We start from the raw sequence: 22,729 nt of genomic DNA on the forward strand, positions 1-22,729 counted from the left end.
GCAATTTTATTGAGTCCAATACAGATCTAACTTATTTACTTAAATTTATTGGCTCCATTGCTTTGCCAAAAATATTTTTAAAAAAATATCAAAAGGAACAGTTGGAAAATGAAACCCCCGACCCTCCCAAAAAATACACAAAATGAGGGTTTTGCATATTTTTTAGTTCCACAGAATGAACAGACTTCATGCCTGATGTACCATGATTGATGGCTGCCCAAATTACTTCTGATTTCGCAGCTGATTGGAGAGCCAGTCCAGGCCTTCATAAAGTCCATCACCAGAAGTGGCACATGTAGCCTGGATGTACCAATTGCGATTTCGAAGAGAGTGAAGGCCCAGCTTATCCGTGATCTCGGCTGCATTCATTGCATTTGGAAGATCCTAGAAAAGAAAAGAAAAGTTAATATTTGGACTGAATAACTATGAGCATTTTTCACTATCTGTGAAGCTAAATCATTTCATTACAATGGTAATCAACAAAGATTACCAATGAAAGGCATTTTTATTTATAGCTTCAATGCCATTAAATTTTCAATAACTTTTATAGAGAAGCAACATTTGTCTCTAAGGAAAATGAAGACATGTGGTTGTTACCAAATATTTAGGGCAGAACTGGGGTAATTATTTGGTCACCAGTGACCAGTTCATTATATTAGTCTTTTTTTTTTTTTGAAATAGCGGCCGTTTATTTCGCTCAAACAATGTCAGGGGTCTGTCCAGGATTTTTCACAGGGTCCGTTTTTTGTGAAAAATAAAATAATTTTGTGAAAAGTGTATTAATTGTGTGAAAAAGAAAATAATTTCAAAAAAAAAAAAAAAAAATTGTTTTATTAAATCGAAATTTTAGAATTTAGAGCAGGCACAAACTAAATCATTTAAACTTAAAGTAGAGTGTTTTCCTCTTCTATGTTGAGAATATCATTCTGGGGTGTTTTTCTAGTATTTAGCGGGGGGGGGGGGGCGGCATCGCTCCCTCAAGTAGCAATATTTATCTACCATTCTACATTATGTTAAATTATACTGGAAATATTTCTGTACAGCATTTAAAATAATTGTAACAAAAAAATAAATAAAATTTAGACGAGGGGGTTCAGCATTTAACTTTTTGACCCAAGACACTCTTAAAAAAGCACAGAATTTCGTTTAAGACTTATAAATTCTGTGATTTTAACAAAAATAAAAAGAGATTTGATGTTTAGTACAAAGCGTACTAAACATCAAAAATTCAAAAAATCGGAATCCCGAAGCGGATGCAAAGAGATCGCAATTCTCAAAGTGAAGGCATCAAAGGTATAAAAACGGCTTGTAAAAGAAATATTTTTGATAAAATCATTTTTAAATTGCATTTTAGAGTCCTATGATGAACATATCATTAATATCTGTGGACACAGCTAAAGCAAAAATAAAATTAAACCATTGATTCAGCATTTTGATTTTTGGTTCATAAATGAAAATGGAATTTTGCTTTAAAAACTTGAAGTGCGTGTTCTAACAAAAAAAGACTTTTCATTTATTTGCATCCTAATAAAACGAAGTTAGTTTGAAAATAGAACAAAATATGATTCTTATATCGGATGTTAAAAGGTTGTATTTTTCAAAATGTAGACATCTAAAGAAAAAAACAAAAGGCAAGTAAAACAGTTTATTTAAAGTTAATCATCCTTTTAGCATTAAAAAATCAAACCCATATAATTTTCTCCCAAAATAACAGTTGAACATCGCACCGCACCATAAAAACGCAAATACTGACAAGCTGGTAAAATGATGAGAATATTTTCTAATCAAGTCATTATAAAGGTTTAACGCCAGATGCTAAATGGCGATAATTTTAAAGTTGGTAACCCTATCTGAAGCGATCACATTTTTCCCCACCCTTACTATCCCTTTGCAGTTCTAAGTTCATTTTGCTGATATATATTATTATTGTTTATTAAATCATCAGCGGGGGGGGGGGGGGGGGGGGGGGAGAAAAGTGCTTACCAAACGCCTTTTCAGAAAAGTTTACAACAACACCACTGCTAATTAGCTGTGATAAAACAAACAAAATTATTTGAAACCAAACTTATTTCCAGCTGTTAATTTCTTTCCAAGAAGCAAACAACAAGCATTATATTTATTTGGCAGTAGCAATTTATCACTTACAGGACTATCACAAGAGTGCCGATTTTTTTTTCTTTGCAAAATTAGCAGATTTCGTATAAGCTGATCCCTCTAATTTGACTTTAAAAAAGGTTCTAAAAACTATGGGTTTAATATGCGTTATTTTGCTTTCAGATTTGCTCTTTCAAAAACAATTTGTGAAAGATCCATTCTTGTTTATCAGAGTTTTGTGAAGGGTCCGTTTTGGTTGATTGGGATTTTGTGAAAGGTCCGTTTTGTTTGATCGGGATTTTGTGAAAGGTCCGTTTTGGTTGACCGGATTTTTGTGAAGGGTCCGTTAACGGACCCAAATATCCTCTGGCCAGACCCCTGAATGTATATATTTTTATTTATTGAAATTAATAATTCTAAACAGAGTAATTTAATGTATTTTTATAAATTGCTTCATAAAAAACGCCTTTTGATTTTAGTGGAGAAGATTGCATTTATTGATAACAAAATGCTTTTTGTACACTTTAAAGTCATAATTTATTTTTTTCAGGAGGCAATCATTCAATAATTTTTTAGTCCCCTTTTTTTTTTTTTTTTTTTAAGTCACCACATGGTTTCTGCTAATTTTACTCCTTACCACACACACACATACACCCTTATCTTCAATGTACAAAAAATAAATACTCTTTTTGTCAGCAACTTACTGATTCTAAATTTAAAGAAAAATCAACAACCTAGGCTACATAAATTAGGTTCGGAACTTTACAATATTTCTACACTAAAAACATACGAAAAGAATATTACCTGTTTGTTGGCAAAAATAAGTAAAACGGCATCTCTAAGTTCATCTTCTGCAAGCATTCGCATAAGTTCCTCTCTAGCTTCCCCGACTCTTTCACGGTCATTGCTATCAACCACAAAAATGAGACCTAGAGTGTAAAATGACAAATTAATGCAGGTTAGATTTATGCTGCATTTAGGCTAAAAGGAGGTTTTATGATAAAAAACTAATGAATGAAAAAAAAAGTTTAAGGCATTTTCATTCAAAGCATTCAATACATCAATTTCATATTTTTTAGATTGCTTAGAACAACAAACACATTCAGAAAAAGAAATTAGAACTATAAAAGTATAATTTTCCGTTAAAGGTCACTTTGCTTGGCAACTTGTTTACTTTCAACCTTAGAGATAATAGAAAGATTGCTTAAAGCGACTGGCAATATCTAAAAGATATGGCAACCCTAGAATTTAGAATTTTTTAATGTCGTCAACTACGAAACTTTTAGTTTGAAATAACAATAAATAGATTAAAAATCGCCAAAAAAAAAACGTGTGTGTACCTTCAACAGAAAAGTACCAGATTAGAGTTTGCTAACTCTGTGCACTCTTGGATGCACTTACCTTGGGTATTCTGAAAATAATGTCTCCATAATGGCCTAATTTTGTCCTGGCCTCCAACATCCCACACAGTGAAGCTGATATTCTTGTACTCTACAGTTTCAACATTAAAACCTATGAAACATGAAAACAGATCAATAACCGTACGAGTAATTCTTTTAATCACTCAAGTACACAAAATAAGTAACTTTAATCCTACCAGTTATTTTTTTTTCTTTCAAAGTGCACAAAATTACTTGTACACTTGAAATACTTGTACAATATTATTTAAAAAATTTTTGTTAAAATTAGACAGCAAAAATTACTTTAATTTCACAGCAAGAGGATACCAATAATAAATTTTGTTCTTATTTTAAAATTTGGGACAAATTCAACCTTTAAAATAAATTTTAAAAATTCTGCTGGAAATAAGCAAATATTTCTAAGAATGCATCGAGCTGTCCTTTCCAAGAACATATGATTCAAGTAAGTGTAAATCTTTAAGTTAACCAGTTAAAAGAAATACTGTTTGAAATTTGTCTGGTACAGATGTGAGATATCTGTACATCAACATTTTTGATCGGATTTTCAAAATAAATAAATATATTTTATCAGGAATATATATATATATATATATATATATATATATATATATATATATATATATATATATATATATATATATATATATATATATATATATTCATCAGGAAGTTTGTAAAACAATTTATATTTTTCTACAGCTAAAGGTCAAGATTAACGGGCGCCACTCGCCACGTGACGACCTAGTTTGAAAAAGTGGCAAACTTAAAAATCCGTCCTCAGTCGCCATCCCCCCCCCCCCCTGTTGTTCCTAAAAAAAAAATCTTGCGATTAACAGGAATTATGCACAAACTCAAGATGGTGTAAGAAAATAATCGCTTTGGAATTTATGCCTGAGGATAAACACATCAAGAAAGATCATTTTTTGACCAGAACGGCAAGACAGTTACGTGTGAAACATAGAAGCCATATTTGGTCACTCACAAGATGGAAGTAGGCAAAGAACTTAAGTGCTTAAGTTTACAAAAACAAAACAGAATTTGATGTTTATTCAAATGCAAACTATTAAAAATAATGCACAATGTGCTGTAAAGCATTTTATTTATCTATTTATTTATTTTTTATTATTTAAAAGCGTTCTTAAGAAATGAAAAATTTTGTATTTAAAATTTCATCTTATTCTTATTGTATTGGACACTAATGTGCTAAAAGCTATAACAGTTCAATTAAATTGATGTTTAATGAGGATTTAACATTTTATAATTATTTTTAAGCTATAAATTTAAAAACTTAAATCTTAATTTTTAGGGCAGTTGCCATATTTGGTCACTTCCAAGATGGAAGTAGACAATGTTCTTTAAATGCCTAAGTTTCCGAAAATAGAACTGGATGTCTATTGCAAAACAATGCAAACTATGAAAGACTCCGCAAAATGTGCTGTATTTTTTCCCCTGGATAATTATTAATTTTCTTGAAAAATGCAAAATTTTTTTCTTCAAATTTTATCTTCAGATTATTATTTTATCCTTATTGCTTAGATGCTATTGTGCTGAAAACTGACTCTTTCATCTAAATTATTGTTTTTTGAGGGCTTTTCATTATCAAAATTACTTTCATTTGTTAAATCTTTTGTGTGTCACCATGTTTGGTCATTCGCAAGATGGAAGCAGACAAGACTAATTAATTGGCCAAATTTCCAAAAACAGAATTGGATGCCTATCTCAGTGAAAAATACTGAAAATAACACAAAAAAGCCAGATTTTTTTTTTTAAATGTGTTATTTTCTGGAAAAGTGAAATTTTATCAGCAAAATTGTACTTTTTGTAAATTTCATCTAAAATGCAGTTTCCTGCCGACTTTTCATTTATTTATTCAGGCCCGAATCTATAAACTTTGAACACCCTTGAAACAAAATCTGTAGGGCCCCTCCACAGAGGCCAGCAGTCTATATTTGTAACGTTAATAAATCTTAGTTCTAGTTTGTTTCCACTTTTCTTCAATTTTTTCAGCCGTTGGGCCCTCTTGCATTGCTGGGTCTGCGAGTATGCAGATCCAGGCCTGGATTTATTTGTTTTGGAGAAAAAAAAAGAACACAAAATGCATGTTAAAATGTTTAGCTTTTAAAATGTAATTCTGTAAAGTTCTATTTATTTTTTTTTCATGCAATAGTGAAAACACCTCTCCCATTTTGTACTTGAAAACTTGGTGACAGTGGTGGCCACAAAGTTTTTTGGGTCTAGTGGCCACTGGCCACTTAGAAATATTCTGAATCTTGACCTTTATCTACAGCTACAATGCAAGAAAATTCACTTGAAAGCAAATCCAAAAATACAATAATATTCAATTCATTATGTGACCCAGTCACTACACAAAGCCAGTGTGAGAGAAATCGTGCTACATATTAAGAAGTATTTTTATCCATTCAGAAAAGAAAGAAAATAAATAATTACATACATCAAATTAGCACATTTCTTAAATAATTTGCTATTCAGTGCTGTATTATGGAATTGTTGTATGTATACACTCTAATTGGGTATTTATTGGTAAATCATTCATTTCTTTTTCTTTTTTTTTTGAAATCATGGCTAATAAATTCAAAAAATACGACTATTGTAATACACTTCCTCATAAACGATACAAACCGTTTCATGTCTAGTTCTTACCAGGGTTCGCCGATATATATCATTATACATATCGCAATAAATATCCCATATTTATTTTGAAAATATAATGATATTTTGATATTTCCAATATTTATTTTTTCAACCAGTGTTTTCAATATAAAAATTACACTCAGGAACAATGAATATAGCCCCCCAAGAAGGAAGCATTGGATTGAAGTGAAATTTAATGCACAGAATAATACAGATGAGAGATACACTTGATCCCAAAATCTAGACAATTGAACAAATACAGGCTAAGAAATGAGATAAATACACTAGTACTTCAATAGCGCGTTGGACCCCCTTTTGCTACAATACATGCCGCAATACAGTCTGACTGTATTGTACTGTATTGTACTGACTGTATTGACTGTATTGTCCGACTGTAACTAATTAAGCGTCTGATGTTGTCCTGAGGCAGATAAACACGCAAATTTTGAATAACCACTTCTAAATCTTGCACAGAGTAGCATGGTGACATCTGGCATTCAGCTGATCCCATATATGCTCTATAGGGGACAAGTCGGCAGAGCGGGCTGGCTATAGAAGAGTTTCAAAAAGACGTAAGAAGTCTTGAGCAGCTCTAGCTGTGTGGGGACGAGCATTATCTTGCTAGAAAATTGCTCCTGGGAGGCCATTTAGAAACGGTCCTAGATGTGGAAACGGTCCTGACCCGTTAAGGTTCCACGTACCATAATTAGAGTGGACCGGCTATCATAGGTTATATCCTCCCAGATTACTATGCCCGCTGTGCAGTCAGTGTGTAGAGCGATAGAATGGGTGGAATGGTACCTTTCTCCAGGGTGCCTCCACATCCGTGCGAGGATACAATCTGACCCCAAATTGAATCGGGATACATCACTGAGCATCACTTTTTGCCAATCAATGACCTCCCACGTCACTGTGGCTTCGCACCATTGCAAAACGGAGAAGCCATGTTTTGGTGTAAAAGGGAGTACACGAAAAGGGCGCATGGACTGCAGATTTACTTCCGCAAGACGTTTAGAAACGATTCGAGGAACAACTGCTACCCCTACGTCTGCTTGTATGGTGAAATGAATAACTGTGGGATCCGCAAGCGCTTGCCGCACGATCCTTCCAACCTCTCTCCTCCTGGTCTACCTGGTCACTCCAGACCCGTTTTTTTGCACGTGGGTATCATCTCGTGTCCATTGCCTCCAACAGTCTCTAACGAAACACTGTGAATGATACACCTGGGCAACAACACGGCTCGTTGACCAGTTCACACTTTTCATGCCGATGATCAAACGTCTCTCAAACTTGCTCAGCTGTGACAAACGCTTTCTAACTTGGCTACCTGAAATCCTTCACTCATTAAGGTTCTCCAACAATCCGGATGTAATCGTAACATTTATAAATCTTAAATTATGCACTGGTATATTAGCACCTTTTTCCTGATTTCCCCGATACTGTATGGTAAACGGTCATGCGCATTGACACCAAACTTGGATTATCTGCATATCAGATTTCACTCTTCTGAAATGCAAAATTTCACGATTGTACCTTTTGCTTAAAAAAATTATTAATTATGTGCACCTCTAGAGGAATGCATCTATATGAAGCAACCACCGGGTTTTGCAATAGACGGGAAAGAAAATCTAGTTTGTAAGCTTAATAGAGCAATTTATGGTTTGCACCAGAGTGGCTGTATGTTTTTTTTTTGAGATAAATAATGTTTTATTGAAAATTGGCTTTCAAAAATTTGAAGAATGTAATTGTATTTATATTTATAATTTGTGTGTTATACTATTGTTGTATGGTGACAATATTGTTTTGCTTGTACGGAAAGAAGAAAACTTCAGCAAACGCGATTTTTTCAGAAATTGCGCTTGCAAAAACTAACCTTTTACAAAAATTGCACTCGTAAATACGATACTTTTTTTTAATTGCGATCGCAAAAGGGACCATTTTTGTACAGAAATATGAACATGACATTTCCGGTCGTAAATGTTTATTACATTTCATTTTCCCTCTTTTGAAACCGATTGTTTTCAAAAATTAAACGCTGTAAAACTTATCCTTTCCCCTTCCCCCTGGTAACTAGGGGGTAAACTTATAAGCAGCTTTTCTTTTTTTTTCCAATAATTTTTCTTCTCCTTGGAGGAAAAAGAAAAAGAAAGTTATATTTACTAAAATCATCGTCGTTTTTTACAATTGATTGCAAAATAGCCGTTTATGCCCATATTTTAACTAGAATAGTCGCCCTAATAGCCTTTACCATCAAAATAGAAGCTCTAATTGCCATTGGCAACACTGTACCCCCCCCCCCCCCTTCCATAGTGTTGCACCCCCAGAATTCAGTCTAAATCCGCCTATGTAGAAACAACTGACCCATCAGACACTCAAGATCAATGTTGAAACCATTCCAAAGATCAATGTTGTACGGGTAATTTATAAGACTGAGCACTTAGTTATCAGGTTTCACCATTCAAGCATATTTTAAATATTATGCTTTCCCAAGATAAAAATATGAACAACTATAGCAGGTTGTTTATAGTAGTCAAAACTAATTGTGCCACGACATGGTGATCTAATTTGAAACAGTTGTGATGCAAAAAACTTCCACAGCAGCCGACTATGTTTTTCCATTTTTAATTTCCAAGAAAATAATTTTTTAGGTTTTTTAAATTATGGGACTTGTATTTTTCAGAGTTCTTTTAGTTATTTTATAATCCCATTGATGATCTTGTCACATTTTCTGCATTGCAGAATGTAATATGACAATGCCTTAAAAATGCTTACTTTATGAACCTTGATTTGTTACCAAAGTATTTTTTTGCACTAGCAAACTCTGTTTCTTATTTTTTAAAATGAAGCCATATCATTATCGGAATAGCAGTAACAAACCCCCAATAAAGATAGCAATTTTTAAATTCTTACCTATAGTTGGAATAGTAGTAACAATTTCTCCTAGCTTTAATTTATAGAGTATGGTAGTTTTCCCGGCAGCGTCGAGGCCGACCATCAAAATTCTCATCTCCTTCTTACCGAAAAGGCCTTTAAACAGATTGGCAAATACGTTTCCCATGATGCCGGTTCTCTTTTAATATTTTAGAATTTTGACAAAGCACTAAAAAAGAAAAATAACATTAAATTGACTAATATTTTTTTTTATGAATGACAAAAAATCAAGTTAAAAAAGAAGTAGAATATCACTTTGCAGACCATATTCATCTTTACTAATAATAGAAGTCTGAATGTTTTTCTGTCTGGATCTCTGTGACATGCACAGTGCCTAGACCGTTTGGCCGATTTTTATGAAATTTGGCACAAAGTTGGTTTGTAGCATGGGTGTGTGCACCTCGAAGCGATCTTTCGAAAATTCGATTTTGTTCTTTATCTATTCCAATTTTAATAACATTTTCCCGAGCAAAATTATAAAATGGACAAGTAAATTACAAAGTTATCACAACGTGGAACCATAACATGGGCAAGTCAATTCGCGAGAAATTCATCATACATTATTTGTAAATATACTGGCGAACCAAAAGACCTTTTAATTTTCTACTACTGGCAAAGCCATTCAGGTATCACTAATTATGAATAAAAAGGAAGAGCACAAGATTGCAGCACTGAGCAATGGTGCAGTTGCCAACTTAGGATAATCTCAATGTGTTAAATAAGCATGCTGTATAGATAATAAATATCAAATTTAAGTCTTATAATTCTACTAATGGCATGTTGCATGTAACATACTTGAAAGTTAAATTTTCAGAAAAAAACTCTTTTCGTAGCTTTATTTATTTTATATCATAGCTATTTTTTACAACTACCAAAAGAAACATCGTCCCAAAAAGATTTTCTTTAGAAAATATTTTTAAAACTATTATAAACAAAACAACATTTCATATAAAATTAATACAGTAGCCCCTGGTTATATCACTCTTGTCGGGAGACAATAAAAAAGCACTATATAGCCAAAAGCGCCATATAACCGAAGTCATTAAAAACAGCAATCCTTTTAACCTTCAAGTAAATGACGTGCATCTAAATTTATCTAGCCTATTCTTATATTAAGCTGAATTTTTGAGCAAAAGAAGTAAAAGGTAGTTGTCTTACCAAATATCTAGAAAACAAAATTAAAATATTAACATTCTTTAATCGTTTTTTTTTTCTGGTAAAATAAGAATTTGAATTAACATTTCTTGAAATGTAGCGAGCTCAAAAGGAAAAGCACTCTTGTTTCATTATTGGCTGAAAAGAGAAGAAACTAATATTCCTAGGAAATACAATGATTTTATAACTTAAGTGATCTCTATTTAAGCTAAGTTTTATTTCATTTATTTTTTTGGGAGACAGATGAAAAGCACGATATATTCGCATGGGCAATATAACGAGGCGCAATATACTGAGGGCTTACTGTAATGTAAGTTTGTATGTATCTATGTCATCGCAACTCCTGGTGAACGCCAGGCGACTGAGCATCGAACCAGGTATCAAAATTTTTGTAATTTGCCTCCTGGCTACAGTTTAGCTAGTTGTTATTATTGCGCAACTTTAATTTACAAATACATTAATTAAAAACAAAACTATTCTCCTTGTTTCTTCTTTCAGAATCACTTTTAGATAGCTTCTCCTATGGACAATTCCGCTTTTACCAATCAAAGCGAAAGTGCTTTTTTGGCAGCCTACCCGTTTTTTCCTACTCAATCCTTCTTTCCCAATGCCACCTTTTGCCTCGGCAAATTATAGACACTTTTTCCTGTGATTATTTTTTATGCTTTACGCGGAAGTGTTTCGATCTTCTGATTGAGAGCATAAACATGGGAACCGAGTTTCTCATGTCTATGGTTAAGAGACGCAGCGGACTGGTAATGTAATGGTTTTAGAGGTGTGCCACGCTGAAGATTAATTTACTATTAATTAACTAATTCAATTTAACAGCAAAGTAGGAATCGGTATAAAATGACTCCAGTGATCCGTCTGGTTAAAAATTAATAAACTGGTTACTAATTAATGTACTGCTGCAGGCTGCATGAAGGGGGCCGACACCCTGAAGTACACCACAAAAGGAGGTGTACATCCATCCAACACGGGCGAGTTGCATGAACCGCCATGATCATCAAAACTTTGAAAAAGGCTGAAAATACTCCTTTGTATTTGGGTAAACTGACAAATTCTCCCCACCTTTTAATTCATTTTTTTTCTCCAGAACTATGTGACTTTTCGCCCTGCTTGCTGACACACACCAACCACCAGAGATTGCTGCTCAATTTCATTTGGTTTGCGGGTGTTTATATCGTCATTTAGAAGAGTCAGATTAAAATATGTATTACGATTTGAATGAAAAGAAAACCTTTTTCTCCCTCCCATTAAAAATAGAACTTAAGCTTATGGGCTTATTATAGTTAGAAAAATGTAAACATTCCGTTCCCACCTGAACAAAAAGGAACTTGATGAAAACACATAAAAACAAAATTACTAATAAGTTATTTAAAAAACTTAAAACCCAAATCGTATCACATAAATCTTGTCGCAGTTTTGGTTTTACAAACTTAATTGTATTGAAGTGAAAGGATAAATTTTAGTTAAAGATAATTTATACCCTTTTATGAACATGAAATGCCTGCAAAAGTACATATTAGGGTGAAAATTCTGATAAACCACAACATGGGCCCAAACAAGTTATCTTGGCATAAATCTTAAACGTGTCATTTTTTCTATTCATATTGTCCTTTTTATGGTGTCCTGTGATTCCAGTCTAAATCAGAGTATGCCTTATATTTAGGGGAATAATCAGAAAAATTGGATCCTTTTCAAAAATATTCAGCACATTTGTCAAAATATAGTGCTCATTTGGTTGTCAACCGTTACCAAAAGCAATATTGATCAAGTTTAAATCTTAATGTTTAATTTTTGAACAAAGCAAATAAGACTAAAAGTAACATATTTATGAAAAAAAAAAAATCTGCCAAATAAACAAAGCTATATCATTTGAATGTAGCAAAAGGTCAGTATAAGTGGTGATCTATTTTAGCCTTGATCTAGATCAGGACTGTCTTAACTGCAACGAGCCAGAATTCCGGTCACTGATAACCTGGCGGGCCGCAGTTGGAAAATAACCTCTTATCTTTAAAAATTGAACAATAACCTCTTACCTTTTATACAGTAAAAATTAATGGTTAAATTAGGAATTATAAAACAATGAAATAGAAGGATTATAAAACAATTTGCTTGCATTTTAATGGGAAAATTGGGGCCAATCGCCCTTTTTACAAGGACAGAAATGTCAACATCGATGTTTGTTGTTGCCAGCCAAAGGTCTAACAATGAACTGTCGGAGAGAGAGCTCCTGTGAGAGCTTCTTGATAAAGTTCAATCGCCGAAAAAGTACTTTTGTATAAATATGTGCTCCCAAACATGGAGGTTATTTTCAGGACCAAATTCACTAGTGTTCACGCTAGGCCGTTTTTGAAGGGCGCAGCGCCCTGCCCTTTTCCATATCAGCAGAATGCACCCTGCCCTTCTTTTAGATCGCGAAATGCGCCCCGCCCTTTTCAAAAAAAAAAAAAAAAAGAAATTTCACCCTGTGTTTTGAAAAAGAAGCCTCAACCGTCGTTTCGATCTGCCGCGATATCGGGGCAATTTTATTTGTCCAGCGATCATCTGCAAAAACGCTCATGTCTTATCCTTGTTCCCAGAATTTCACCCTGAAAAACGGCCCCATAAACAAAAGGGGAAGCAAATAAATAGGCAAAGAGGGGATGAGATTCTCAGAATTCAAACAGGTTTATCAGTAGGAAACAAAGGCATGTTCTTCTTTCTACTGAGGGTGGGTATTTGAAAGGTTGTGGGAAGGAGTAGGTTCCTCTGGAAGGGAGAGATCTTTGTTTCATTCCTTCCCATCCTTGATCGTCTGAGAATCAACAATGAGAGGGAATAGGACATTTTCCAAACAATTTCAGCCCTTTGTGTCCGTTTTTTGTTTGCACGTGGAAATTAGGCCTAGCTAATTTTAGTGCATTGCTAGTGATTTTGTAGCAATCTTTTCACATCTGTTTCTGGAAAGTTAACTTTCTGATTGTTTCCTAAGAAGAACATAGTACAAAGCTTACTGGGCTAAAATGCAAGGGTATTTTTTTAATATCTTATGCTAAAATGCAAGGGTATATTTTTAACCCCCCATCCTCAGCCCCCCCCCCCCCTAAAAACCGTTTGGAATGGAAAAACATCGCATTGACTGGGCGTTCAATTCTTTCCTTTTTGCTAAGAATTTTTATTATCTTTTTATATGATTCATATAACAATTATTTAAAACACTTATTGACACAATAAAAACCATACTTTTGACATACTTGTGCTTTTTTCTAACTAAAATGATCTTGCACTGTTTTTTTTTTCCTTTATAAATTAAAATATTATGCAACTGATTTTTAAAAAAAAATCACAAAATTAAAATGCCGATATATTAAATTTTCACAAATTGTCTGAGATAAAAATCTTAGCTTGGCCCAAGCTGCTTATGTATTGCATTTAGGAGCGCATACATCTGCCAACACATTTGTGTTATGAATTTGAACAACTCCATTACAAGGAAATAGAGCTCAAATAAAGTCTTTTTAGTTTTGCAACTTGCTACCACTGCATTTTGAAGCACTGCACACAGTATTTTAAGTTAATTATTCCATTTGAAGTGTAGTATATTTAAAAAAGGAGAATTTACACTCATCACGATTTTGATGTCCACTAAAATACTCAATGGCACAATGCACATTACTAGGCAGTTTCTTTGGTAGAAAGGGGAGATCAGTAATTAAACACTGTTCTTCTTAAATTGAAATTCAAAGGGTTTTGAAATGCCTAGAATTTTTTTTTTTACTCTTATAGGTAGTTAAAATTATGGCCTGAAAAAATGTTGAAAAACACCCAAAGCCAAGTTTCAGTTTTTGCCAAATGTTCCTAGGAGTATGGAAAATGTGCTTAGCTTAGTTGGCATTTGTGTGTGTGGGGGGGGGGGGGTGAGCTACCCTATTCTGAAGACAAGTACGTTTTTTGGATGAAATCATATTTAATACTAAAGTCAGTGGTGACGGCGATCGAGGGGGGGGGGGGGTGATCATGGTGCAGACTAGACTGTTTGAATATTTGCAAGGTGTTTTAAGTGTTATTTCTCCTCTTAATTTTTTTTGGGGGAGGGGGCGCTCAGTACTTTTTGAGTGGTGCATCATTGGTCTTGGGTGGGAGGGGGACACTGTGTTGAAATAGTGCCCTTTCAAAGGCCAGCACCCTGCCCTTTTTTTTCCTAGAGTGAACACTAAAAGTCACACAGATTTGGAAACCCTTCTGTTGGGATTAACTTAAAGAACTCAGGCCCCCTCTTTGTTCTTTCTTGTTTGAAAGAACGGGTAAGTCTGGAGATCACAGAGCTACATTTGCGAACAAGAGGAAATTTCGGGGACTCTGACTTGACCAAGAATGGTAGTCTCGGACGCTTCTTGATACTATAAAATGTTGAAAAAAGATATATACTGAATCAGAAGTTGGCTGCCGCTAGTTGGACAACCCTGATCTAGATGAGAGCACAGCTGTAAAAGAATGCAGGGGGAGGGGGGAGAATCACTTGAAATAGCAAATTTCCTCCGAGGTATACAAACTAACTTATACAAAATTTTACAGCTAAATGTGCAAGGGGATTTCAGAGCATAGCAGAACGGCTGCTTTTTATTCTTGAAAAGTTGTACATTAGTAATCTCTAGTAACATTTTTCTCTATAGCTTAGGGCTTGAATTAAGTTTTGCCTAGAACTTTGGCTAAAATAGAAACATTTATGTCTGCTGTTTCAATTAAATGAGACAGTTGGAACAAGCTTATTATGATGCAGAAAAAAAAAATCTTTTGAATGACATAGAATGTTAAGGGGTGTGGGAAATTTTTCATTCCTTCAATAGTTAATTTATATGAAATTTTAGCTTAAAACATTAATTAGGAAAAAACTAATTGGAAATTCAAAAAATAACTCCACACCGCTCGGGGCTCAAAGTAATTTTGTATAAAATTTCCAAGGCTGTAGGTGATATGGGGTCTCCTGGACCCAGACCCCACCCCAGTCTTCCTTTGACAATCCTTTTCTATAAAAAACTAGAGATAAAAGTTCCTTGATTTCAGAAATCTATCACCATCCTAAACAATTTGTTTTTAGATAAACGTATCTCCTAAATTCGAGAATTCATCTTTTTTTCATAAAAACAAATACAATATGACCCATATTGTTGCCGCACCGTGTGTTCATAGGTCCCTGAAATCTGGAAAGATCAGAACCGAAATGTTTCCAGATTTCAAAATTTTACAGATTTTATATCTCGGCTTTAAAAGCCAAAATGATTGTGTTGCAATGTTTGCAGTCAGCACAATGTTTGATCAATGGATGTTGCTTTTTTTTTTTTTCTTTTTGCAACTTGGTAGTCAATACTATACATAAATATTTATACTACAGCGAATGCAGATTGATTGAAACAACCACTTTAATTAATCAAACTCAAAAAACAGGACAAAATCCAGCATTTTATGAAATCAAAACTGTTTAGAACAAACGTGATTCACATAAGGGACTGTCACTGCATTGAAAACAGCAAAGTATTTTTGTTCAATATGCTGCATATTGTATACTAATAAGAAAATGAAAAAAAAGTATCATAAACCAAAAGTGGATGCTAAAACATTGCTTGCTTCATGATCACAGAAAAATACCAATGAAATGAGCCATCAAAGAAATGTGAGACATTGACTTTTAATTAAAGTGCTGATTCCCTAAAGGATAGGCCAGCTTCAACCAATAATCTTGATTAATCTATGTTTTCAGTAACTTCACCTCTAAAAAGTCTACTAGATAACCTGCATAATAAGTAGAGACGTACCGAGTAGCACTTTGGCCAAGTAGCCGAGTACTCGGCCGAATACCAAGTATCAATTAAAACAAAATTTCAGCTGAAATTCAATTAGGAAATACTAAAGAAATTTTATGCATCAAAAATTTAAAAAAAAAAAACATTATTTTTAAAATTAAAAATTAACAAATAAATAAAAGGTATATTTTTAAAATTAAAAATAAACAAATAAAAGGTACGATTAATCAAGTTGGAATTAAAAGAAATTACATCAATCCATTATAGTTCTGGGCTGCCAAACATAAATAATTTTTAAAAGCAAATAAAACATAAAAAGCACAAATGTGCAGGAACACTGCAGACACGTGTTTCTGCATTACAAGGAACTTCTTTTCCAGTGCATAAAATGTTAGCTTATGAATCTAAAGGCATCCAACAAAAAAATCCAACTTTTTTCCGATGTTTTTAAATCTATAAGCTCACATTTTGTGCATTGAAAAAGGCATCCCTTGTAACGTCGTCAAAACAAGTGTCTGCAGGGTTTCTGCACATCTATGCTTTTAACGTAGTTTTATTTGCTCTTATTTTTTAAGCAAAGGTATTTTTATATTTCTTATAAATAATTTCTGTTTGTAACAAAAATCCAATTAATAATATAAAAATTTCATACTTGCTATACTTACTTGTTTTGCCCCATTTTTAATAAATGTTTTATTAACTTTGGGGGAATTAAAAAATAAAAATTTACTTTGTTGAAGCATAACAAACTTCATTATTCTTAAAATTTAAATTTGACTTGTAAATGATTGCAGTACATAATATGCTTGCACTTTTTTTTAAATTGTAAAATCAGTTTTGAACAATGTTAAATTTTTTACAACTGCTCAGTATTGGCTGAGTATTGGATCAAAATTTGTCAGAGTACCGAGTAGTTACCGAGTTCTCAGTACGTCTCTAATTATAAGCACCTCATAAATTTAAAGAATTGTAATAGATTATTAGCAGACTATTTTGAAATTTTCAGTACAGTACAACCTGTAAAGTTGACCCCCCTTGTAAGTTGATCATCTTTTCAGTTTCATAATTAGTCTTATATCATATAAATCAACCTCTATGAGTTTACCACTAAAGTAATGCACCGTAAGTGGTCAACTTACGCAGGTTTCACTGTATGTGCTTTACACTATGTTTCGCGAACAAGCATAAACTCTGCACAATATTTTCAATCATCTGATGATCTATTGTAAAAAATTGCCAATATACAAATACAAAAGTGAAGACCAGCAACAGGCTCTGGGCCCGGCTAGGCTGGTTCCTTGTCAATTTACAATCCCCAGTGAAGATCAATGGCCCTCTTAAAATTATCTACTCCCTTGCTCATTACCACCTCTTCTAGTAAGCTGTTCCAAGGTTTCCTAATATCCATGTTAGCCTGAGATTTAAATAGCTTAAAACAATGGCCCCTTGTGCTGTTTTCAGAGCTAAACTTTAGCCCCGTAACATATTTCAATTTAATAAACTTAAACAACTAAATCATGTCCCCTCGGTCTCTTCTTTGCTCCAGACTGTATATTTTTAGCATTCTAAGCCTGGAATCGTAGTCTAAATGAGAAAGTCCATTTATTAGCCTTGTAGCTCACCTTTGAACCCTTTCCAATACATTAATATCTTTCTTTTGGTCTCCTTCTTTAGATAAGGAGACCAAAAATGAACAGCATACTCCAAATGAGGTCTTACCAAACTTCTATATAAGGACAGAAGAACTTCTTTAGATTTGTTTGAAATAGATCTATTGATAAACCCAAGCATCTTATTGGCTTTGTAACTAGTTATGCTGCACTGTTGGCTACACTTTAAATCCTGACTTATTAAGATGCCCAGATTAGTACCTTTTTCTGCCTGATTAATGACTGAACCTTGCAAATAATAACTTGTACACATTTCCATGCCCTAAATGTAGCACTTCCCATTTTCCAACATGCCCCATTTATCAGCCCACTCCGTAAAATGATCTAGATCTTCTTGCAGCTGATTTGCTTTTTCTTCAATCCTCATAACTTTGACATCATCAGCAAAATAATTCATGTTCCCAGAAATATTTTTATGAACATCGTTCATAAAAACAATGAATAAAACAGGCCCTAACACTGATCCCTGAGGGACCCCCGCTTAAAACCTCACTCCATTTAGAATAATTTCCCCTTACAACTACCCTTTGTTTTGTTCCGGTCAGCCAGTTTTTTACTCAAATGAAAGTTTTCCCTCATATTCCTATATCAGCTAATTTGCTAAGTAGAGCAACATGCAGTACCTTACTGAAAGCTTTTTGAAAATCAATGTAATCAAAATCTACAGGATACTTATTGTCTAAAGCCATGGTAACTTTGTCACAGAAATGTAATAAATTACTACATTTGCACAAGATTTATACCTTTTCCGAAACCGTACTGAAAACTAGACAATAGATTATTATTTTGCAGTAAGTTACCGCCCTAAAGCCAGGGCTGAGGCAGAAATACTTAAAATACACTGCCAGCTCAGTTATTCCATCTGAGGACTGCAGTTTCATGCTTTTTAGCACTCATCAGCCCGGAATAGGAATCAGATGAGCTGGAGTAATGTTAAGAGCAGTGAAATGTTAGCCAGCTTCCAATCCTCTGGCACTGTCCCTGAGTTATAAGAAGCATTGAAAATATTTACAATTACATCTGCTAGTTCCTCTGCACGTTCAACTAAAATTTTTGGATAAATATTATCTGGTCCCGGAGCCTTAGTCTTTTAATATTTTTCAAACGAAGTAAAACTTCATCCCTGGAAAATACAAAGTCCTCAAGCTGTACTCAAGCTTGTGTCTTGCTGGTGTCAACTGTTAGAATATAAATATGAAGATTTATAAGGGAAAGTTGCACCCTCAATTATTTTAAGCTGATTTAAATGGAAATATAATAATTCATGTTACTCCAAATAAAAAATATTCCACCCTGAAAGGGCTTTAGTTAAATTCTCCAGTAAGTGTAAAAAACGTTATAACGACGATTAACGAATTATACTGAAACATCTAAAAGACTGAACAACTAAGGTTTTAAGTAGTCAATTTCTGCAAAAGTACGAAACTATTCCATGTTACATAAACTTTAACTTCTATTTTAATGACTGTTAAACACAAGTTTGCACTTCTGAACTGGAGAGTGGGAAAAACGGGAGTAGATCCAGGGGTCTGGCCAGAGGATATTTGGGTCCGTTAACGGACCCTTCACAAAAATCCGATCAACCAAAACGGACCTTTCACAAAATCCCTATCAAACAAAACGGACCTTTCACAAAATCCCGATCAACCAAAACGGACCCTTCACAAAATTCTGATAAACAAGATCGGATCTTTCACAAATTGTTTTTTGAAGGAGCAAATCTGAAAGCAAAGTAACGCATATTAAACCGATAATTTTTGGAACCTTTCTTAAAGTCAAATTAGAGGGATCAGCTTATACAAAATCTGCTAATTTTGCAAAGAAAAAAAAATCGGCACTCTTGTGATGCTCCTGCAAGCGATAAAGTGCTACTGCCAAATAAATATAATGCTTGTTTTTCGCTTCTTGGAAAGAAATTAACAGCTGGAAATAAGTTTGGTTTCAAATAATTTTGTTTTATCACAGCTAATTAGCAGCGGTGTTGTTGTAAACTTTTCTGAAAAGGCGTTTGGTAAGCACTTTTCTCCCCCACTGATGATTTAATAAACAATAATAATATATATCAGCGAAATGAACTTAGAACTGCAAAGGGATAGTAAGGGTGGGGAAAAAAATCGCTTCAGATAGGGTTACTAACTTTAAAATTATCGCCATTTAGCGTCTGGCGTTAAACCTTTATAATGACTTGATTAGAAAATATTCTCATCATTTTACCAGCTTGTCAACATTTGCGTTTCTATGGTGCGGTGCGATGTTCAACTGTTATTTTGGGAGAAAATTATATGGGTTTGATTTTTCGATGCTAACAAGGATGATTAACTTTAAATAAACTGTTTTACTTGCCTTTTTTTTTCTTTAGATGTCTACATTTTTAAAAATACAATCTTTTAACATCCGATATAAGAATCATATTTTGTTCATTTTTCAAGCTAACTTCGTTTTATTAGGATGCAAATAAATGAAAAGTCTATTTTTGTTAGAACACGCACTTCAAGTTTTTAAAGCAAAATTCCATTTTCTTTTATGACTCAAAAATTAAAATGCTGAATCAATGGTTTAATTTTATTTTTGCTTTAGCTGTGTCCACGGATATTAATGATATGTTTTGTTTATCATAGGACTCTAAAATGCAATTTAAAAATAATTTTATCAAAAATATTTCTTTTACAAGCCGTTTTTATACCTTTGATGCCTTCACTTTGAGAATTGCGATCTCTTTGCATCCGCTATGGGATTCCGATATTTTGAATTTTTGATGTTTAGTACGCTTTGTTAAGAAGTAAACAAATAAAATCTATTTTTATTTTTGTTAAAATTACGGAATTTATAAGTTTTAAACGAAATTCTGTGCAATTTTAAGAGTGTCCTGGGTCAAAAAGTTAAATGCTGAACCCCCTCGTCTGAATTTTATTTATTATTATTTTTTTTTGTTACAATTATTTTAAATGCTGTACAGAAATATTTCTAGTATAATTTAACATAATGTAGAATGGTAGATATATATTGCTACTTGAGTTAGCGATGCCCCCCCCCCCCCGCTAAATACTAGAAAAACACCCCAGAATGATATTCTCAACATAGAAGAGGAAAACTCTCTACTTTAAGTTTAAATGATGTAGTTTGTGCCTGCTCTAAATTCTAAAATTTCGATTTAACAAATTTTTTTTTTTTTTTTTTTTGCGAAATTATTTTATTTTTCACAAAAATAATTCACTTTTCACAAAATTATTTTATTTTTCACAAAAAACGGACCCTGTGAAAAATCCTGGACAGACCCCTGAGATCTTTATCCTTATTTCAGCAACTCAAAAAGTCGTGGCCAAATATGGCAGCTACCTGCTATTTTCTTTATGCCGACTAAGTAAATGAAAATAAAATATTACGTCCCTTGTAATTATACTTTTCCTCGAGAAATTAATAATCCTCTTCGAAGTTCACCAAACACTTTAACTTCAGCCAGTACATTGAAAAACATAAAATGTATTGTAGGAATACAATGCTTCGGTAACTTATTGCAAAATGAAAAGTTATACATACAACATGGTAGGTAACTCAAATGCCAAACATAAAACCAAACCCCAACACAAAGATACAAATTTCATTGAGACATGGAAAATAATCATAATACGTATAAAAATATAGAAAGATACAAAAATGTGTGAGAGTGATGTGTTAAATGCCAACACACACAGCTCATAAAAATTAAGATGTACACGGCACTTTAAAGAATGTACCAAAATTATACCAGTGACGTAGAATTTAGACGTTTAAAGAGAGTGTAAAATAATTACACAAGGAAATTTAACAAAGATAAATGAACTAACATTGAATTTCAATATTAAGGAATACTCCTTATGACGATAAACTAAAAACAAAAATAAGTAACTGCATTGCCAACAGCGAGAGAAATCTTAATCACAATTTAGATTGCCAGATTAGTTGCTAGAAGATTGGAAACAGATTTGCTTACGTTCGACGAGAAACACCGGTAGTGACCGGTTGGTTAATCACGTGACAACAATGATGTCAGCGGTTACTAACCGGTAGTTCACGAACCAATGCTTCATCGAACGCTTTCGGTTGATCACCGGTTACTTGCGCTGACATGACGCAGACGAATAACACGCAGGTGAAAAATACATATAAGTGGTCAACATGTCACGTGTTTCCATCAACCAATCAAACAGCTAGAGTTGCGGTTTACCGGTATATCAACCGGTAAGGCTCTCATAAAACTAACGACATAGGAAGCAACCAGTTAACCGGTAGCTGTCAAGAACCCTGCGGTTAGAAACCGGTTACCGTCGAACGCAAGCTTTGAAAGTTTTTCGCGTAAACTTTTCAGTAATTTTGTTTATAATTCAGATAGGACCGGAAAGAGCTTAGTTGAAATAGTATCTTTCATTATAAATAATACTAAATGCACCCTTAAGTTTTTAAAGTACACACAACTGGGCATGCAACTGAGTCCCTGGAATGAAAACTACGTTTTCATATAGGGATTCTACCTGTAATAAACGCCATCTCCTTCCATTGTTTTTTTTTTTTTTCTTTTTATCGTTGATTCACAAGACAGTAAGGAAAGGAAAAGTGTATCATATATGATTAAACAAAAAAAAAAAAGAATCGTGAATGTGCTGCAAGCATGGCTGCAAGTCGCATTCGAAAGCAGCGTCATCTGTGTCATCATCACGATTTGAGTCTACGAACGCCACAGCTCCATTATAATAAAATAGTTTTCCGCATTTGTGCCGGTCTGGCAACTGCGTGATGCACCAATATTTGAGGATTGAGGATGATTGAGAATGGATACGTAGTATGTGTTTGGCTGGTTGCACCGCACCCAGCCGCAATATTTAATTATAATGTGAAATTCACAGAACTAATTCAATAAACCTTTATTATGTGAGTTTATTTTCATGAGTTAATTTAATAAATTTGCACGAGAGATTGTGTGGGGTAAATTCCTTGCGCAACTATTAATTTCATAATCATCTGATATTTTTCGATAAGTTTCCGT

The 22,729-nt window shown here is 33.7% G+C and overlaps 1 protein-coding gene across 1 annotated transcript; it reads right to left on the bottom strand.

Annotated features, from left to right (window-relative positions):
* Positions 1–88: 88 nt before the first annotated feature.
* Positions 89–21,634, bottom strand: LOC129221319 (ADP-ribosylation factor 1). The gene is made up of 5 exons (XM_054855786.1): positions 21,534–21,634; positions 9,078–9,267; positions 3,496–3,606; positions 2,899–3,023; positions 89–384 (listed from the first exon to the last, which is right to left on the bottom strand). The coding sequence occupies exons 2-5, from the start codon at positions 9,223–9,225 to the stop codon at positions 223–225; spliced, it is 546 nt and encodes a 181-aa protein (XP_054711761.1). The 5' UTR covers positions 9,226–9,267; positions 21,534–21,634; the 3' UTR covers positions 89–222.
* Positions 21,635–22,729: the final 1,095 nt, after the last annotated feature.

The sequence above is a fragment of the Uloborus diversus genome, chromosome 4 (genome assembly GCF_026930045.1).
Source record: "Uloborus diversus isolate 005 chromosome 4, Udiv.v.3.1, whole genome shotgun sequence".
NCBI lineage: Eukaryota > Metazoa > Arthropoda > Arachnida > Araneae > Uloboridae > Uloborus > Uloborus diversus.

Excerpts from the sequence above, each read along its gene's own strand:
- LOC129221319 (XM_054855786.1), bottom strand. The coding sequence starts at position 9,225 with ATGGGAAACGTATTTGCCAATCTGTTTAAAGGCCTTTTCGGTAAGAAG. Across the intron at positions 3,024-3,495 it reads TTATTTTCAGAATACCCAAG|GTCTCATTTTTGTGGTTGAT; the intron begins GTAAGTGCATCC and ends TTTACACTCTAG. Across the intron at positions 385-2,898 it reads TTATTTTTGCCAACAAACAG|GATCTTCCAAATGCAATGAA; the intron begins GTAATATTCTTT and ends TTTCTTTTCTAG.